The following is a 21,664-nucleotide window of genomic DNA, read 5'->3' as shown; positions in this document are numbered from 1 at the left end:
TTCTTGTAATTTTATTGTTTCATTAGAGCTTCTTTAGCATTCTTCTGACCACCTCTGGATACAGGTCGTGGTCTAGCTCCTCCCTCATCTCAGACATGTGACCAACTAGCTTAGCTCTAGTGGTTTAGTGTCACATGAGCTCCCACAATGCACTGTTTTCTGTTAACAGGAAGTCAGAGTGATACTTAGTCTACCTTTAAACATAAATAGAGAAGAAACATCACAAGGGTTTGGGGTTCCTTTTACCATCTTAAAGGGGTTCTCCATGGAGTCATTACTTATTTCCCCTGGGGTTTTTTATACAATAATCCCAGGGTGTTTGAGTTTGCACCAACCCCGGGTCACATGATTGGAACCAGCACCTGCCCTGAAGTCGCTCCGCCTCCTCTCACACTTCCACCACTATATTCCAGTATTATAGAGGCTGACTTTATTATTATTATGATATAAAATCCGCTGTCAAAATCCGCCCCTTTGTTCACTTGTGAACTAGCCCTAAAGAAGCTTTCCAGAAAATATTTATTCATGGTCTATTTGCTGTCCAGGGTGCCCAACTTAAAATGCATACACTGTACTTATAGGCAGTGTACTGCACTGCATGGAGCCAGAAACAGTTGGCTCTGGTCCCTGTATAATGGCTGGGTGCCATCACAGCTCCCATTGACTTCATTGCACTCATGGTGCCCATCCAATATACAGGGCATCGAGCTATCCGCTTCCAGCTTTATGCAGTGCATATAGTTTAGACATCGTAGAACTGATCCATACGGGGGCCATGTGAATAGGCCATAAATACATAACTGCCTACCAACCCCTTTGAAGGGATTCTTCAAGGAGTCTAACATCACTTACTTCCTCTGTGGTTTTTATATGTGACTAACCCAGGGATTTCGGACTGATTCTAACCCTAGGTCAGCTGACATGCATGGAGGCCTACTTTTGGCCGCACACTTATCTTAATTCTAAAAATAGGCCACAAATAATAATTCTTGTCCTACCCCTTTAATATTTTGCTTGCTGTCACTGTATAAATGGTGGGATGTAACGTCTAAAACCACTACTTATACCAATAACAAAGCGGCAGCAGACCCTTCAGCTGTTTCTCTGCATAGTGTGAGTCCATCACCAGTCTGTGATTGGTGACCTACAGTCTTCAAGTTATGGGCTTTCACGTTTTTCTGCTGGAAAACTTTCTATAAGTTGTAAAAAAATATACCTAGTCATAGCCTAGTGTTATTCCGATTGTGCCTCAGGATAGAGCATAGATGCAATACTAGCTATTGCACCTGGTGCCTGAGGGGGCCCAACATCCTCTCCACCACATGAGATCACACCAGTATAATAAGTACATATGGTAGTTGGGGCCATTCACAGACATTGCAATGGAACCCCAGAAGGTTATTCCTTATGATTTTATAGTCTCTATCCAGCTAGGTGCTTTCTCCTCTGCTGTTTGTCGCCCCCAGCTCTGATATGCACAGAAATAAATTGAGGGAAGGGATGTGACGATTATTTTGGGAAGACTTAGTGAAAAGCAGGACTGAAATTGAACAATTCCTTTAATTATCTTGCTTGTGGTTAAAGGAGAAGGGGCAGTCATATATACTAAGTAACCTCTTTTATTTGTGTTTTCTATTGGTTAAACATTGCTGGTGTATTACAGAACTGAGCGATGTAATCTTTATATCTCTACAAAGAAGCCTTCACATCAGTGGAGGCTGATACAGTACTGTACAGTACAGTACTGCGTTACAATAACAGAACACCGTCTGCCCCCTTAAGTGCTTTATTGTGGTGAGAAGCATTTAAGAAACAATGAAAGGCAGATTATGATCAGACATTATGACAAACACTTCAATGAGTGCGTAGGCTCAGTCACATACAGGGGCTTAAAGGGAATGAAAGATGCTGTATTATAAGATCACATGGATGAATATAATGTATATGCAAAACTCTATTATTAGTGGATGTCGTAAATAGCCTTGTCTTGTGAGTTCCCCTGGATTTGTCTGGTTTAGAATCCTATAGATAGCCCAAGTAATAACCTTATTTTAGAATGGTATTAGTAGAATCACATGAAGTTGTTCATTATAGAACAGTGGTTTCCAAACTTTCCGAAAATGGGACCCCCTTTTGGGAGACTTTTGTTCAAGATCTCCTACTACCATAATTATTCCCATTTGAATAAAAGTCAGCTATAGTCGGCCTCTGTTCTGATTTTCACCTGTATGTGACACATCTGCCACACACATAACTCTGCTATCTCCATCTTTTCTCCCACACACAGCTGTCCTACATTCACATTCCCTACATACAGCTCTGCTATCTCTATTTTCTCAACACCCACAGCTCAATGTTTTACCCATCCCCACACACATAACCCATGTTTTCTTTCCTGCACATATCTCTACTACCTCCATTCTCCCCCCCCACACACACACACACTCAGCTCTGTTACCTCCACAATTTCCCCCACACTTAGTACTACTACCTCTGTGTTCTTTGTCCTACAGGCAGCTCTGCGAATGATGTGTAGTTTGCTAATGATCCAGGTCTATGTGCTGGTTCTTTCCACTGAACAATGGTAGTCTTCTCCCGACTGAGGGTCTACAGCTCACTTAACCCCAACCCTATGTGCATAACTTCAACCCTATACTTCTCCACCCCTAAATTGGCCACCCAACCTCCTTCTAACCTAGTGTTATGACATGCTGTGACTGACAGCAGCCAATGGGTCATACCATTATGTTAAGTGAAGGAGTTGAGGGGGTGCCTGACTCTCTACACAGTGTAGACAGTTGTAATAGCCATTCAGGAGCTGAAAGAGCTCAAAGTTCTATCACTAAACCCTGCACAGCTTCTACCATACATGGAGTTATTGTACAATGAGCTCCCCACCTCCATATAACGGTTTTGCAAATCGTAGCATGTTAATTTTAAGTATTGATACGCTTGTAATTTCCTTGTATGTGAAAAGTCCTGCGAGAAAACCTGTTAGATGTTGCCACCATGGTTTTTCCTGCATCAGTTTTTGCTATGGGATGCTACATGGGTTAGCCCTGCCCTGATGTCTGATATATTCCACACAAGCTTTGTCTTCCTGCTGCAAACTATGATGAACAGTTTCTTCACTGGGGCCAGTAGTTGGGTGGTGGAATGGAGAAGCCTGCATTAGATATAGCTGATTACTCAAGAATTTTTATTTGACGTAATCATGTTTTAATGTAAAAATTGCCCAGCCCAGTTAGTAATCTTCATGAAATAGTAATTCGGGGGCATCTTTTCTTAGCTATCTGCCTTGTGCGGTACCTTTTATATGAATACATTGACAAGCAGGTGTTTCCTTTTGTGAAAGAGGTTTGTCCCTATACAGTATGAGTGTGTCAGTGCTTATTGGAGAGTATCATACTGGACACCCCTCCAATCAAGCTGCCAATTTAGTTATAGATTTCTAGGAGGTGCAACAGAGGAACAGATTAAATACTAGAAATGCTCCAGAATTGATATTTCATGAGACATAAAACAGATATGTCAAGAGAGCTGACCGGTCCTCTGTGATTCTATTAATACCGTTAAAAATAGAATAGGATTTCTGTTGGAAGGGTTGCTCCTTAATACCCTATAAGGGTATATGGACAGGAACTGGCAGAGTAGAGAACCATTGGAAAGAGTAGTGCCTGCTCTGGTGAAATTAGTGTATTCATGGTTGCTCATGCTCATTCATTTGAATGGCTGAAGAAAGGAAGACCCAAAGTCTTCAGGCAACATTAAATCTAATAGAGATCTAAAGCCGGTGAAGACAGTATGGTAGCTTTTAACAGCAGTCACATAAACCAGTCTTTGTGATAATAAAACTAGTGCTTTGCTTTAGCCAAAGCCTAAATGCTGTTGCCGCATATATGCTGTATATATGTGTGATTCAGCTTTATTGGCCCTTTAAGAGATAAACTGTGACTTTGTCGCAAGAGCTGATATAGAGCTCATCGGACAGATCATTAAGGAAAATCTATTCCCCTAGGACAAGAACTGAGCAATAGCTGGTGAAAAAATGTTTCTATGAACGACATTGACTGGTTGTGTATTTTTCAGTCTCTGGAACGTAAATCAATGCATCGATTACATTACTATTGAGTGTTCACATTGCCATGTCACTTTGCATATAGACGTCCGGCATATAGTAAGCTGTAAACAGGTTTGGTTCACATGAATTTCAAAACTTCTTCAATACTTTTCAGAGCTGAGGGTTTGGTAGAGCTTCATCCATTATAGATAATTCTCTTTAAAATACATCAGCGGCACAAGACTCACAAATGCTACGCTGCTACCATTTAAGTGAATAGTGAACTACAATATTATGGCTTGGCCTCTACACAGTGTACAGAGAGCAGCTCATAGGTGAGGGTGCCAGATGATCCTGATGATCTATCCTAAGAATAGGCCATCAATATCTAAATCTTGCACAACCTCTTTAGAAAAAACTGCTATTTATTTTTGCAGATTTTGCTGCCTTTTTTATAGTCAAACCCAGGAATGGCTACAGAAGGATTGACAAATATAAAGGAAGCCCTTATATGTCTTCTTTCCGTTCAATCCACACCTGACTTTGACTCAAAATCTACAACCCCCCCCCCCCAAGCTTTTCTGCAACATGAGGCCTTAGCATAAAACATAGCATTTTTTTCACTGTGTTTCTGTAACAGACAAAAATGCAGCGCTTCGGTAACGTGGAGCATTAGTCTTAAAGGGAGTCTGTCACCAGAGCCCAGCATGTTAACCCAACTCTGCAGATAGGTTACATTCACTTGGATTAAACCTCGTAAATTGGTACCTCGGTTGCTGAGCTATCACTGTTTTTGTGAATATGCAAATTAAGTATTTGGAGCAATTCTCGTTGCTCCAAAAGGTTCATCTGAACAATGACAAAAAAAAAAGTAATATATCAACAAAGGAGGGACCGACCCTCTTTAAGTACTACTACTTATATTAGGTGAAGGCATGCCAGACAAGAAGTTAGCGGAAAAGGGTATGTTCAGACAACGGACATGGAAGAGGAATCTGCTGTGGATTTTCGACTTAAATTCTGCTTACATTTACACCCATCAGCTATCCACTGGATCCTTTACCCCTTACGTAAACGCGGCGGTTTACATTAATTGCATAATGGATTCCGGCTAATCCCATCTACACATTGCAGAAAATAATCTGCAGCGGAAATGCTGCTATTAGAATGACACTTGCGTTTTTGCAAATTGCAGCATGTCAATTATACCTACAGAAACAGTTGCAGTTTATGTATAGGCATAATGGAAGAAGAAAGTGAAAAGCGTAAAGGGAAAAAAATCACAGTGCATTTCCGTCACAGTTTTTCCTGCAGCGCTTTTTGGATGCGACCTGTTACATGGGACCTTAGCCTTATGTTCTGATGAATAGGCTGTAACCACCGGAGTGACAGACGGTGCGTGTCCTGTGGATGAATCTATTGTGAAATCTGCTGCGAGACTAAGCAGGGTACTTATTTCAGCATACTGCATTGATCTTTGCCTCCCATTGTATTCAGTTGAGGTGGAATTTGGTGTTGATTTTGAAGTGGAATCCGTCATGAAAATGCACATTATTCTGCCTTGTGAACAAGCCCTATGGATTCATATGGGAGTGATCATGGAGCACTTGCAGGCTGTACTATTGCTGGCTAGAGGGGAGAATTGTACTGCAGTCAACTACTCAGCATTAAAGTGGAACGCCTCTTAGTAAGACACAAAAGGGCAGCTGCTCGGCTGATACTTAAGCCTTATATTAAAGATGAGTTAACCTGACTCCTGCACTCAGTGACACTTTCTCTAGATGGTTTGCTGTCATTCAGACAACTCTACAATAGTATTTATACACATCTATATCTCTATATTCCTTTTCTATTTCAATGTGTCTCTAAAAGCTGCAGTCAAGGATCTTGTGATGTTATGACTGACAGCAGGGATGTCTGCGACGGAGCTCATGTCAGCTGTACATCTGCCGTAAGAAACTAGCAGATGATCCCATGTTTTCACGAAAGGTTTTGTAAATGAGAAGTAAATAAGATCTAATTGGCTAGGCACATTCTAAATTAGTCATTAGATGAGAGAAAAATAATATAGTGTCACAAGCGCCCGGCATCTGACTGCACGAGTTCTGGATCTTATGCTCTGACCTATATACATTCTAAAATAATCCTGAGAAATGTACATTTTATCCTGAATATCTGCCTTAAAGGGTAAGGGTTTCCAAACAAACAGAATTTTGGAGTAAAATACGGTTCAGGTAATCCAGTGATATTTATATATACCCAGCCAGGATCAAATTCTCATTCATAGAGGCAGTATTATTGTTTCAAAGGTATTTATTGAGTAAAAACAGAGAAACAGGCGATAAATGAAATGACAATGAGTAAAATAACAAGGTGTACATAGTGAAATATACAATAACATTGTTTTTTTTTTATTTTTTAAATGTAGATTGGGATACCCATATAGGGCTCACAATGTACATTTCTCCCTATCAGTATGTTTTTCGGAGTATGGGAGGAAATCCACGCAAACATGGGGAGAACATACAAACTCCTTGCAGATGTTGTCTCTGGCAGGATTTGAACCCAGGACTCCAGTGCTGCAATGCTAACCACTGAGCCACCGTGTTGCCCCTTATGTACAATAACATTGTTAATGAAGATAAGCAAAAGGCAGTATCATAGTAATTATACTCTTGAACATAGCAGTCAGTATTATAGTCGTTATATCCATAAGGGGCACTATCATAGTAGTTATATTATTGAACATACAGTAAGGAGCAGTATTAAATATTTTTTTTTCAGCTTGACAAAAGAAGCAGTGTGAACTCACCCTTATTGTGTACTTCTAGGGGTAGTATATATTCTTGTTTGTGTGTGTGTGTGTGTGTATATATATATATATATATATATATATATATATATATATATATATATATATATATATATAGTGTTTTGATTAGAGGACAGTATTATAGTAGTTATATTCTTGTTCATAGAACCATATTACAGTAGCTATACTGTTGTACATTGGAGGCAGCATGATAGTAGTTGCATTCTTGTACATGGGGGATATTATTACAGTAGTTATATCCTTGTATATAAGGACAGCATATTCTTGTTTGTACTTTAACGGGGAGTATTGTGGTAGTTATATACTTGCACACAAGAGATAGTATTATCATAGTTATATCCTTGTGCATTTGGGGCAGTGTTATAGCAGTTATATGTTTTACATAATGTGTAGCATTATCTTAGTTGGACCATTACACATGTGGGTGATACAATAGTAGTTACATGTTATACATAAGGGGCAGTATTATAGCATAATAATACAATATTCCAATAACATACCTTGTATGGGAGGAAGCCCATAGAAAAAAGTAAAAGAGCCTCCTGGTTTTGATTTAGGCCACCCTCAAGACCTACTTTGTGGAAAGTCTAGCACATACTCATACATACCTCATTGCCTAATTCAGAAATACAAATATTAGTGTTAAATTCCAGCTAGGACCTTTAGGAGTCATTTTGCAGTTGAAGAGAGTGACGGAAGCAGAATAGGTAATGGGTCATAGGTCTGAGATGTCTTCAGGTGACACCCGTCATTTCAAGCAATTTATTAGCCGGTTGTGCCTCTTCATATTTTCCAGGGTGCGTCTCTAAAAACTTGCTTATTGTTTTCAGTCTTTGCAGCATGACGGAAGTGATGAATACGTGTGAACCTGGGATGGAAGAATTTATGCTTAGTGCAACATCTGGGGCTGAAGGACATGCTGTTCAGGTGAGGTTTATGCTTGCTTTCTAGACCTGTGGCACCTGGGGTCTTTGTAGATGTTATACAACTTGACAAAAATATATGTACAGTAAAGAATTCTTCATAGCAATGATCAAAATGGGTCTTTTTCATGAAGATGCTTGTATCACTGTATAACCCATCTGGAACTTGAAGGTGCTATTTTTGCTGACCAGTATGTACCTCATCCTTCGTAGGATTCGTTGACTTTCTGTGCTAATGTTGTAGTGTTGGTATAGAGGTGTAGACGCGCCACTTGCTTGAAACAGTGCCAACCTAACGAGGAACGCCTCTTCTCCATTATATCCTATAGAGACTGCATGGAATACCTTTGTAGTATCTATGACCATGATGCAGATATGTATCCCAGATTAGCTTTTTTCACGCCTTAATTTGGTTAGTTAACCTGGCTATCCATGTTGACAACACTGGAACTTTTGGAGATCAGCTTGGTCAACCTGTATTATAGATAATTGCACACATTGCGGATTACATTCAATTTTCTTCTGTGGATGTTCATACAGAAAATTTGGAGTGTAATATTATTGCATTTCATTTAATAAGATATTCTTAATTTTGTGCATACAATGAAAATTTGTCAATTCATGTCAATTCTTTGTGTTGATTTCCTATGTGGATATCACTAATTTCACCTTAGAAAGTTAAAATAACACCAATGTCTGCTGCAGAATATACATGTTTGGTAGGGTTCACGCTACCGTTGGTGTCCACACAGAAGGTGTCCGGTTAAAAAAATAAATAAAACGGACACCTATCGTAACGGACACAAACGGACAGTAACTGATGGCTATGAGTTACTGTCAGTTTCCCATAGGCCTCAATGTTAAAAAAAACCGAACACTTGTCCGTTTCATGTAGCATTTTTTTGTCTGCTTGCAAAAAAGGACATGGTTGTAAACAGACACTAAAGGACACAAATGAACACTAAAGGAAAACAGATAAAATCCCATTGAAATGAATGGAAATTGTAACGGACTCAGCTAGTGTCCATTGCTAAAATCTTGAACGGACAGTAGCTACGGACACTGCTGTCGGGCACCAACAGTAGTGTGAATTACCCCTTACAAATGTGGATATGTTACAACCTTGTATGTGTTCATGCAGCTTTAAAACGATCATATTGCTTCCACATCACTTGCCTTATGGTTACTGATGCTTCCGTGTACTGGAATTGACAGCCAATATCCTTCTGCACTGTAAGACATAAGACCCTTATTTGCGTTTACAATGTGCCATAACAACAGTTTTTATCTCTGCTCACCACTTTTTAGACATTGAGCTCAGTGGCGTGCCTTATACTGGAAATATACACCACTTCCCAAGGTGGATTTGATTGATTTTGACTTTTAAGTAAAATACTGAATTATTTTATTAATATTTCACAATTATATTACATAATTAATTAGATGCATAGTTTGTTACATACTTACTGTTATAGAAATTCAGTCACTATCTTCATAACTTTGAGGATCTTCACTAATTCTCATTTATCATGGCTACTAGCCATTTATAAAGTAAACAGAGAAGGAGTTGGAGTTGGGCTGTAGAAAAATAGAGGATTCAGAGTCGGTGATTTAGCCTATTGATTCCATAGCTATGACTGACATGGAGTTGTTTTTCAGGGTTTGCCCCTGGCCTTTTATTTCCATTCAAGGGAGATCTTAATACTTCAGCATAGCAAGACATTTTAGACACTTGTATGCTTCCAACTTTGTGGGAGCAATTTGGGGAAGGCCCTTTCTGTTTCGGCAAGGTCTATAAAGGCACTGAAGTGGAAGATCTTGACTGGTACACACAGACTCCTGACCTCAACTTCACTGAAAACCTTTTGGGTGAACTAGAACGGAGATTGTGAGCCATGAAGCTATCTCATCCAAAATCAGCGTCTGACCTCACAAATTCTCTTCTGGAAGAACAGTCAAAATTTCCCACAGATACATGCCAAAATCTTGTAGAAACCCTTCCCAGAAATAAGGAAGCTGTTTTAGCTAGGGATACCATCTCCATATTAATGCTTGTGTAGGTGGAATAGGATGCCATAAAAGCTCCTGTATGTGTAGTGTGTAGGTATCCTAACACTTTTAAATACATAGAGTATTTTTTTTATTTTCTATTTCCATGAAGAAGAAACTATCATTTATTCTTAACTTACCCTAGATATTTCCAGACTCCCATGACAAACACCCTAAGTTGACAAAGAGGTTACCATCGATAGTGGTGGAGCCTACAGAATCTGGAGATGTAGAGAGCGGAGAACTCCGTTGGCCTCCAGAGGATATCTCACCCACAGACGACAAACGGGAGGCAAAGTCATGCCAAGGATGTTCAGATGTTGAAGGTAAGAACAGATTTGGTCTTCCTCCTTGTCACGTATAGCAAAATGCTCACAAGGCATGAACAACATATATCTTGGCTCTACAGTACTGCTATAATGCATTGGTAAGAGTCCTGCATTGGTTCCAAATTCCTATAGGGGCACTGCAAGGAAAACAAGCATTTACTGTAATGTATTTATTGACACCTGTCTACTCCACGTTTTGTGGTAACTTATAATATGAAAACAGATTGTCTAAACTAGTAGCCCATGAAAAATCTGCCAACATTTAGCAGATCAGAGATGAGTTGTGGATGAGGATACAGGTGACCACAATCGAGATCAAACATAAAAATGGATAACACAGCGTGTATCATTCCATTTAGGTGCATAAGAAAGAACTTGTAAAATCATTGAGCTCCACATATGTTGCTCAAATGACATGTATAATTGGACCCATAGACCAATCTTACAAAACCACGCAATTCAGATATGATACATTAATCCAGTATGTAAAAAACAAGGTTCCAACGGCAACATTTTGGTCTAACGTGGATCTTGGCCTGGTGTATGCCTATAGTAGGGAATACCCAAATCCAGCATTCCCCTCTATATGATGTGTAATAAATATCTAATCTGATTGCCATGTATATGACTATTCTGAGTATTGCCTCATATAGCTTAGTAAATCACCCGTACTGTACCGATCTGTACTGATCCTTGGTAAATTATCCATATCACTTACCGTGTACTGATCATGAATTAGAAGCTATATTATACTCCAGAACTACCTTCACTATTCCGATGGTGGACTCTTTATTTGCCAACATTACATATTTGCTAGTAATCCTGAGTTACGTCCTATATTGTACAGTACCACAGAGCTGTATACTATAGTGTTGGTAGAATAGTTTTGTACATTCCTTACATGACCTTACATTACATTACATGAGCTGAACTTGAGATACCACCTGTATTATACTCCAGAGCAGCACTCACTATTCTGCTAGATGCCATTACAAACAGCCAGACAATTGTCCTCATACACTCTCCTAACAGTCTAGCTTAGAATACTAGCTCTTTTCAGATACCGGACAAGCAAGGGATGCTCAGAAGGTTTAGCTCTGAACCCTGCCAAATTCTGAATGCTGCTCTGAAGTAATAACTCAGGAGCTTTTTATGTAGTAGAATAGAAGGATGATGAGAATAATGACATTTTCATGAAAATTATGTTTTTTTTTCCCTAAATCTCTCTGTAATTGTATCTTTTTGGCTTGGAATATAATTGCTGCATTGTCATCCAGTATATACCAGTATGCTGCGCCGTGATTGTGGCGTGTTCCCACCACGGGCTGGCTTGCCAGTTAACAGTAAAATCTCTCTCCTGTATAATATATCTTAAAATCCCCTCTTGACCTCTTTTTTCAGGCCAAGAAGACAGACTGTGTTTTCCCCTCAATCCCACATTTTGTGAAATCGTTAAATCCTATAATCAGTGTTTCTGCGAATCTTTCTTTTTGCCTGTAAAAACTCTGTCGCTTTAATCTTCACAAGATCTCCACTTCTATTGCTAGCACTTACATATTCTGTGGCTCTTAAAGGAACAATGCAATCACTGATTTGGGCAGGAAATGACAAAGTAATTACCTATATTTTTGGTTGGATATTGCATAAGTACATATTGGACTACTGCAGTACGTGCTATCTATATACAATGCTTTGAGATGTGGCCTCAAAGCTATGAGATATCGAGCTCCACATCACAGCTCTCATCCATGGTAATATTTCACAAAACTGGAATCGTTTCTGAAATCTTTACCAATTGTTAATACACCGTACATAATCCATCAAATCTCTGATGTACTATTTCATATCCTTGTTATAACATGTCAGATGTCAATAAAATTTTTCCTATCCTCAGTACAGTAGATCAGATCCTTGGTATAATTTAATATGTTTTTTGTAATTTCTCATTGGCAAAAAATATCAGTATGTCTTTTTGTAGAATGGGAGGAAATCCATGCAAACATGGAGAGAACATACAAACTCCTTGCAGATGTTGTTCCTGGTGGGATTCGAACCCAGGACTCCAGCGCTGCAGTGCTAACCACTGAGCCACCATGTTGCCCCTATGTCCTTGTTATATTATCTCTCACATAATACCTTGTATCCCTGGCATAATATGTCTTATCATTGTATAACATCTTACACATCTAATGTAATACCTCATATCCCTGCAAAACATCACCTCTCCCTGGAATATGTCACAATTGTGTAATAATATGTCAGAACCTTAAATAATGACTCTGGCATATTATATCCTATCCCTCTTATAATATGTCATATCATTGTATAACATCTTACACTCCAATGTAATACCTCATATCCTTGCATTGCCTATCCCTGGAATATGTCACATCTTTGTTATAATATGTTAGAACCTTATATAATAACTCTGGCATAATATGTCATGTTCTTGTTATAAAGATATAATATATCTATGTATCTATATATACAGTATGCTTGTTTAGTAACAATTCGGGTACAATACCTGCAAAGCATTGCTTATCCCTGGCATGTATCAAATCTGTGCTATAATATGTTAGTACTTTATATAATAACTCATAAGTATGTCATATCCCTGTTATAAAGATGTCATACTCTTGTATAACATCTTACACTTCAGATGTAATACCTCATATCCCTGCAAAGTATCTCTTATATCTGGTGTATATCAGATTCCTGTTATAATATGTCATATAAACATCTCACTCTCCTGATGTTATACATCATGTCCCTGCAAATCATCGCCTATCCCTGGCATATGTCAAGTCTGTGTTATGGTATGTCAGATCCTTTGTAGCAACTCATATGTCATATCCCTTCAAAATACCTTATATACTTACATAGTATCATATATGACAGTTTTATGTCGTTGTTGTTATAACTGAATTTAGATTTCATGTCTTGCGCACATGAGAGCATCAGAGTTATTAACAGTTCAGAGCCTTTTAATAAGTCATGTACCAGCAAGGTAAGTGGTATGCCACTGTGAAATGCCAGTCTTAAAGGGAGTCTGTCACTAGGATGAAGCATATTAAACAGCATTACACTTAGACAGATCAGGCTCACCTGAATGTAATGCCTCTTTCCCTATGAAAATTCATACCTCTGTAGCTATTACATTATTTTACAAGATGCAAATGAACAGTCTGGAACACCAAAGGCGTCTCGGTTGATCCAAACTGCTGCACCTCACACTGCTGTAATAGGTTGGCATGAACATGAGAACAGAGGGCTAGGCACAATGTATCATATGCCTAGTGTAATATGTCAAATCAGTTGCAAAATATGTTATACTGCATGTCTAGCATAATGTAATAACATGTAATATTCCTAAATAATATCTTATATCCCGGGCATAACACGTCTTGTGTGTGATTTATACTAGTCTAATAATAACATTTTAGAATCTGGCCTAATGCTGTAATTTTAGAATAATGGAGTATTACCTCCATTGAAAACCACATCTAAGCTTTATAATGGAGAATTGACAAGCAGTGAGTTTATGAAAGCCCATGGACCCCATAGACTATAATGGGGTCCATGTGTTTTCTGCGCGGTGTCCGCACGCAACATGTGGAGAGAAAAGTACTTCATGAACTACTTTTCTATCCGTACTACTCGTGTGGAGACTGCTCGGAAAGCACAACGACCCCATTATAGTCTATAGGGTCCGTGTGCTTTCATTGCTCACCACTTTTTAATGTGTTCAGTATTCCGTTCGGGGGTCCTCAGGCAGGTTCCCCGAACGGAATACTGAACGCAGGTGTGAACCAGGCCTAATTTGGCAGTTGAACTAAAAATAATCAATAAATTATAATAAATATATAAAAATACAAATAATAAAATGTGTCTTATTTATTTATTTACTACATTAATTTAAGGTAGAGTTGACTCCGGTAGGTCGTCCTTAGTTTCCTCTTCAGCATTGTTTGTCGATGCTGCTATGGCTTAGCGGCATATTGTTTGCATATTGTTCTCCGTATATACTACGCAATTTGCCTACATTCACAATTTCCATTTCTTCTCCTGTACAAATATTCACAGAACTCCCGCTGTGTGGCTAATAGGATGATCTGTGATTTAGGACTCGGATTCTTATTCCTCTCTGAAGCGGATAAAATGTCATTTTGAAGAAGATGTTTGGGGCGTAGAAAAATTTGTGCCTGATTAAATTTTATTACTATGTCACATTGTTGATTGAAAATTCCACTTAAAATATATAATGTGTAAACTAATTTGAGGTTCTCTAACCAAGAGATGACTGGCCAGGCTTGAACATAGTTCTCCAGTGTGTATGTGTGAACAGGGGTGGAATATTGTTCTGGAACTGAAACACAAAGTCTATAAACACGTTGCAGAATGTTTTATTATACAGTGATGAAAGGAGTATTCCAACCTTGGACATTTCTAGCATAGCCAATGGAGAATGAGGTCCCTCAATTCCTGACCCACTGGGTGAGATGACTTCCAGATTATATTATATGCTGAAGAGTTTCATACAAATGCAGTTTTTCTTGGTTGGATGGAGGAGGGAAAAAGCAAGAACTATGTGGTGTGTATTTGGCACAAAAACAGGCTGTGCTCCATAGATGAAAACTGGCATAGAAGGATTAATAAATTCCTCCCAACGGGCACTTCTGCATAATTCTAGGTGTGCACCTTCCCAGCAGCTGGAGGGCTAAAGGTTGAAGACCACTTTATATGAGAAGTAAGAAAATCTACTAGATCTCATACCATGCTGGGCTTTTATGAGAGTGTTGCCTTGGAGCAGCCTGTACTTGGGCTCTCAGTATTGATCTGTATTTACATAGATTTGTCTCTTGCATTTTGTGGAAAGGGAGGAAAAAAACACAATTTGCATGTTCATTATTTGCAAAGCCTTGAATGTGCTGTGTGGAGGAGTGGGTAAGTTTTGTTTAAGTAGAGCTGAATCATCATTGCTCCAAAAATATGTCGAAAAACACATGTTTCTGTAGCTTTGGTTTCTACCCTTGAAATCAATGATGAAGCAGGGAGGGTTTTAAAGGGACAGTCCACCTACTACACATGTCTACTAAGCAGTGGTCTTGATATCAAGAGTTTTGCATTAGGGTGCAGGAATTTACGTTAAAGAGGACCTTTCATCAGATTGGGCACAGGCAGTTCCATATACTGCTGGAAAGCTGACAGTGCACTGAATTCAGTGCACTGTCGGCTTTCCCGATCTGTGCCCTGGGTAAAGCGCTATCGGTCCCGGTACCGTAGCTCTTTACAGTCAGAAGGGCGTTTCTGACAGTCTGTCAGGTACGTCCTTCTCCACAGCAGCGCCTGTCGCGCTGTACAGTGTGAGCGGGGAGGAACACCTCCGTCCCCTCCTGATACTACTCGTCTATGGACGAGCACTGTGAGCAGAGGGAGGGGACGTTCCTCCCTGCTCACATTGTACAGCACTATAGGAAGAAGGATGTACCTGATTGACTAGTATATGGAACTGCCTGTGCCCAATCTGATAAAAGGTTCTCTTTAAACCTCTGTGTGACACTATTTTAGGCTGAGGCCTCATGTTGCGGAAAAGCTGAATTTTTTTTTTGCAAATCTTGCTATGGTTTTTTTGAGCCACAGACAGGAGTGGTCTGAGCAGAAGGTAGAAGTATGAGAATTTCATTTATATTTCCGACTCATTTTGAAGCCACTCCTGGTTTGGCTCAAAGAACTGCAGCAAAATCTGCAACAAAAAAAAGCAGCTTTTCTGCAATACGGGGACTCAGCCATAAGCTGACTATACACATCAGATAGCTGTTGGCCAAACCTCATTTGGTTGACAGCTATCTCTCCTAACACCCCTAAAAGTTCTGTAGAGTATGCATGTGTTCTGAATGAGGTGAGTTACTAGCACCATACACAGATGCTTGTCTGATTCTGCCAAAATCGGAAGGTTTGGCTGACATAATATAACACATAAACCCAGTTTAGGTAATGAATGCCCATCAAATGTCTCAAGACTTAGACAGTGTGTCTAACCATACTGGATCTCTGCAAGAACATGAAGATCAGAGTTGTCACTTGTGGTCCACATTCTATTAGGGGGTATTTATTTAAAGACTGGTGTCTCTTAGGGCTCTTTCACACGGGGCAAGATGATGCGGATTTTGGCGCTGAATCCACATCAGAATCCACCCCCTCACAATAGCGGTCTATGTAGACCGCTAGCTTCCTTTTTAACGTGAGCGGTATGTTGCCGCTCACGGAAAAAAGAAGCAAGCTGCCCTTTCTTCAGGAGCGGCATCCACCTCGCGGCAGCACCCTTTGGACTAGGCCCATTCATTTGGGCCTACTCCGGAGCGGGAAGCTGTAACTGTCGGAAGCCGCAACAGTCGCATTTTGGTCCTATTCTGACGCAGCTTCCCGCGTCAGAATGAGGACCAAAATACGCCATCCCGTGCCCCTTATGAACTGGGCCTTATACCAGTTTTCATTCATTATCCTTGGTTCTATCCTCTTGTTAATATCTGTGCATGTAGGTTCACCTGAACTGAAATCTCCACCAGACAGAAAGTGGCATAGATTTCTGATGTAACTCATTCGTTTTCTGGCACAGCTATAGTAAATTGGACAGATTGGGGGTCTCCACTCTATCCTTTCTGTGTTCTGACAGATATACCACTAATAGCTAAACCAAAATCCTATAATGGAGCATCTGCATTCTACTGTGCTGCATTGTGGCAGATATGGTGTCGGCTTCCACATACTAATACAAGATTTCTACAGTGCACAAACCTGAGCATGCAATATGTAGATAATGAACCAAGCAGAAGTGAGAGGAGATTTTAGATTCTCCCAGCTGACAGCTAAGGGGAAAAAGAAAGTAGCCGAATCCTGAATGCAGCTATGGGTGTAACCGGAGTGCAAGATACTGAATTCTGTTTTTAGACAGGAGCTGAGGTCTGACAGCTGAATACCTGCCTTTGTGGATAGATAAGGTCACACTGCCTAGAGGGAGCAATGGCTGTCAGGATCGGTCAGCCCAAGATTATCTAATATTTAGAAGGTCCCATCCTTACATATTGAAGGTTAAAATCTGTGTTTTGAGAGTCAGTCTATTTCTAGCTTCTTCCTTGCAGCAGACTGCAGGCTGGGCTGTCTCCCTGGGGAGCCCTGGTGATATTTGTGGGAGACCCAGGATGACGGAGTGGAAGTTCTGTGGGAGATGTAACTAAACAGTGGAGAGGAGGGAATGACACAGACAGAATCGGAGATCATTAAGTGTGAAGCATCAGATTCCTTCCTAAACGACTTTCTCTGTGCTATGCAGTTGAGAAAAGCTGTTGCTCTCTGTTATCAACGGTTTCAGGCTTGAGAGTGGCTTAACAATGGCTGCTTATCCGTGCTTGTATGGGTTCTATTGTGTGCTGAGGTGCACTAAAGAACTGTGAGAGATATATACAGAATTTCTTCACTACTTTCAAGATCTCTGCTTGCTGTCAGTGTCAACTAAAAGATCTTCCTAAGGCTACGTTCACATCTGCGCCAAAGTATCCATTGGCAATGGACCCCATTATAGACAATGGGATCTATTGGGCTCAGTGTGTTACTGCTATCTTAGCTGTCATCTGCTCTGTTGTTCTGGTCCTCCAATAGATTATAACAATGGAGAGGCAACACTTGTGTAACCTTGACACATTGTTGCTTGTACATAGTAGTTTGAATCAGTGTATAAGTGCAAGTTTATTATGCCTTATTCACATGACTGTGGATAAAACTGACTGTGAAAAATGAATGAAATGGTCTATTTGTTCTCCGTGGAGAAGCTGTTTTCACAGATCCCTTATAAGCTTGAGTCTATTGATGGATCTGTGAATACTGACAAAAATAGGACGTTCTGTTTTTTTGATAGCCTGTTAAAACAGACCATCAAAATAACAGATATGTGAATAGCTTCATTGTCGTCATGTTTCCTTCGCTAATGTTAATAAAGACCTTGAATGGTGAATTATCAAAAGGTCCTGGTCTCTTAATAAATCAGGCATATGCCCATGTGATGGAATGGAACTCTACGCCAGTCAGGAATTGTCATAGATTTCTTATATAACCAATTTTCTGGTGTGAGTTATAATATACATGTCGGGGCCAAGGCGTCTCCACCCTGGCCCACCCCACTCCACCAACATCTGCAGAAAGTGGCAAGCAAGGCGCAGAACAGGATGTTGCATATGTTTGGTGCAAGAATGGGCCATGTGCTAAAACCGTGCCACAATATCACCCATCTATGCTGGAAAACTGGTGTAGATGGGTTATAAATTCCTCTCAATGTGTTGTTTTTGGATGTTTTTTTTCCATTTGATTAAATTATGCTTCAGTCTGGAGTCCAGGCATGTTGGCTCATAAAAGTCTAGACTACATACACCTTTAACAACCCCTCAGTAGAGAGATGTATTAGGGCATATGTTCACGTAGTAGTAGGCACATGATTCTAAAACCCTGCTTTTATGGAGCTGCCAATGTTTGTAGGTTATACTGTATAATTGTGAGATCATTGACGGCCACATTCGGTTACTGCTATGCGGGCATGCGCCCTAAGATTATGTTCACACTGTTAGGATGTGCCCTAATATGTACTAGGATTTTAAAGATAATCTTTGGCAGAAATCTGAAGCTGAAACTCAGATATGTGTGTTTTTTTGTGTTGAAAATGGATATTTTGGAATGCATATTAGAAAGTGATAAATATGTAAAGATGTGAATTAATAAAATTCTTTGCTTTATTACAGGTGCTGCACGTTTGGCTCATGAAGAGGAACGTTATGGCGGATGCAGAGCGGGGGGGAACGGCGCTAATTAAAAGCCTTAAATATCGTGTGTCTCTCTCTCTCTCTCTGTTTTTTTTTTTAAGTTCTCATCATTGTGAGAATAGGCAGAAATAGAACAGAGATCCATTCAGTATCAGTGGAGTAGTTAGCGATTGTGAGCAGCAGTTGGGACTACACTGATCTGTTCCTCCAGATTTCCAGGAAAGTGCCAGGGTCGCTTGGCACCGTTTATTCCGCGTAGCTTCTCCCAGTTTAGGATTGGAGTTTCTAGCGAGCTGACTCACAAGCAGAAGATTCCAACATGTACAAACCTCAGCCAAGCTGTTGAAAAGGCATCAAATAATACTAAGGCCTCGTCCAAGGCGCAGTATAACCCCCACCAGGAGCAGTGGGCTTAATAAATCTAAAATAAATTCTGAATCATCTTACTTGTCGTCACATAATGTAACCTTCCAGGAATTGGAATCCCGCTCCGTATGTATATAGCTTTCCGTTTAGGAGTCTCACTGTACGATAATTTACATTGAAGATGTGACTAAATACATATTCATTCTGGTTGCAAATGTAGTGGCGCGTGTTATTATTTGATAGAAATTGCAACGGGCCACATGGAAACATATTGGGGCATTCTCATACAAAGACTGCTACACGCACGTGCTAAAAGGGTGAAAGGTCACTAGTTCTTTATAGGACATGGATGTATGGCAGTTTTATAAAGTACATGGAGATTATTGCACTTGTGAATGAGGCAGATCACAGGGCTGTGGTTAACCTGGGTGTAGGGGACGTGAAATGACTTAAGTACATACTGATGTACATAAATACCATGGAGACTTGGCCTAACCAGAGGCTATGCAGCAGCTTTGTTTCGTTACTTTTTGGGTGTCAGTGGAGAGTAAGGAATGAAAAACTCTGTGTCAGTAAAAATGATCAAGAAGGTCAGAGTTATATGCAGGGGTGTAACTTGAGGGTTGCAGTTGCATCTGGGCCTACAAGCCTTAGGGCGCCCATAAGGTGTCATTTTCCTATATGAGGAAACCAGTATTATAAACAATACATTATAGTTGCTAAGCCTGGTATAGATTTTGCACTGGGGCCCAGGAGCTTCTTGCTACACCTCTGGCTTCATGTATATAAATCTAGTCTGCAGAATATTGTTTTACATCCGTTAGGCTTTTTATTTTACTATCCTACTGTGTTTTTGTAATTTTTATTTTTATATTTGGAGATACTTGTACATCTTGCCTCCATCACATAAAGTCATGGCCTTGCTTCCCCCAAGATTGGTTCACTCCTCTCCTGAAATATTCTGTGCGCCTGTGTCTTATAACTACCAGTCTAGGAGGTATTTTATACTAGGCCTTCTTTTGTTACTCTTCTGCTAAGTTTTCCAAGCTCAGTTTCTAGCTTGGAAACTAATTCTTCCTAAGAATATGTGTATATATAGTATATGTGTATATCATATCTACCGCATCAGCAGTGTAATGTTCTGTCAGGAGCCAAGGCAGCTCTAAACAGACATCATGAGCCCATTGTCTCTTCCACACCATAGATTGAGATTTCATTGTATGTGCAGACATCAGTCCGACAATAGAGAAGCAGATTTAACTACTGGTTATCTGCATGTGATTATCTCCTGCTAAATTTGGTTCCTTCACAGAGATATATATATATTCCTACTCAATGATATTGAACGCCGGGGCAAACGGTAAAGAAGCCTGACAGATTTATCAACAGCTGCAGTGAGTTTGCTCATGAATATTTGAAAATGAAGGCAATTCCAGTGTGTAGGAGGAGATGAAACAGCCGAAATTAGGTTTTCTTTGCATGTGAAAGCCCCTGCCCTGGTTCAGACAGAGATGTCATGTCTTATACAGTAATTAATTTGCTGTTGAGAGGCGGAAAATTCATATTGTGTAGGTATTTCATGGATTAAAGGGATACTCCAGCAAAAAGCAATAGATTTTTTTTTATATACTGCGCCTCTGTCTGTTGTCAACTGGCTAGGAAAAGTATTATGTGTTGTTTCATCCACCCAAAAAATAAAAAATCTTTTTTTTTAATTAATAACAAGAGCAGATGCAGGCAGATACAATGAGTAAGATTTTTGACAGATCCCTCAAAAAAACTGAAGCATGAAACATTGTAGGAAAGCAGCCTTAGGGCCCATTCACACAGAGTAACGTGCCGCGTGACCTGGCACGTATACGTCGTGTGAGATTTTGTGGCCGCAAAATCACGACCACAAAATAACGCGGCGTTTACGATCCACGCTCCCTTTGAAATCAATGGGAGCGTATATGGCCCGCAAAATCTCACATGGCGTATACGTGCCAGGTCACGCGGCACGTTACTCAGTGTGAATGCACCCTTAGGCTGAGGCCCCACGTTGTGGAAACACAGCTTTTATTTTGTTGTTGCAGATTTTGCTGCAGTTTTTTGAGCTTAAGGGCTCGTGCACACAGAGTTAACGCAAGAGTATTTTAGCATAATACACGCGTAAAAATAACACTCCCATTGACTTCAATGAAATCTCTTACACGTGTAAAAAAACGTGTCAAAAACCACGTCAAAATACACGTATAAAATGTCATTGAAGTCAATGGGAGTCTTATTTTTACATGTGTATTCTTTACACATGTATT

General features: G+C 39.9%; 1 protein-coding gene across 2 annotated transcripts in view; it reads left to right on the top strand.

The window, feature by feature from the left end:
- LBHD2 (LBH domain containing 2) overlaps positions 1–19,586 on the top strand; it is a 56,534-nt gene extending 36,948 nt beyond the window's left edge. For both annotated transcript variants that reach the window (XM_075282559.1, XM_075282560.1), the window contains exons 2-4: positions 7,724–7,820; positions 10,011–10,191; positions 18,981–19,586. In XM_075282559.1, the coding sequence (XP_075138660.1) occupies positions 7,734–7,820; positions 10,011–10,191; positions 18,981–19,051 (339 nt within the window). In that variant the 5' untranslated portion in view covers positions 7,724–7,733 and the 3' untranslated portion in view covers positions 19,052–19,586. The remainder of the gene's footprint in view (positions 1–7,723; positions 7,821–10,010; positions 10,192–18,980) is intronic.
- Positions 19,587–21,664: the final 2,078 nt, after the last annotated feature.

This window comes from Leptodactylus fuscus, chromosome 7 (assembly GCF_031893055.1).
Source record: "Leptodactylus fuscus isolate aLepFus1 chromosome 7, aLepFus1.hap2, whole genome shotgun sequence".
NCBI lineage: Eukaryota > Metazoa > Chordata > Amphibia > Anura > Leptodactylidae > Leptodactylus > Leptodactylus fuscus.
The sequence above is the reverse complement of the archived record's forward strand: the minus strand, read 5'-3'. Positions and strand labels throughout refer to the sequence as shown.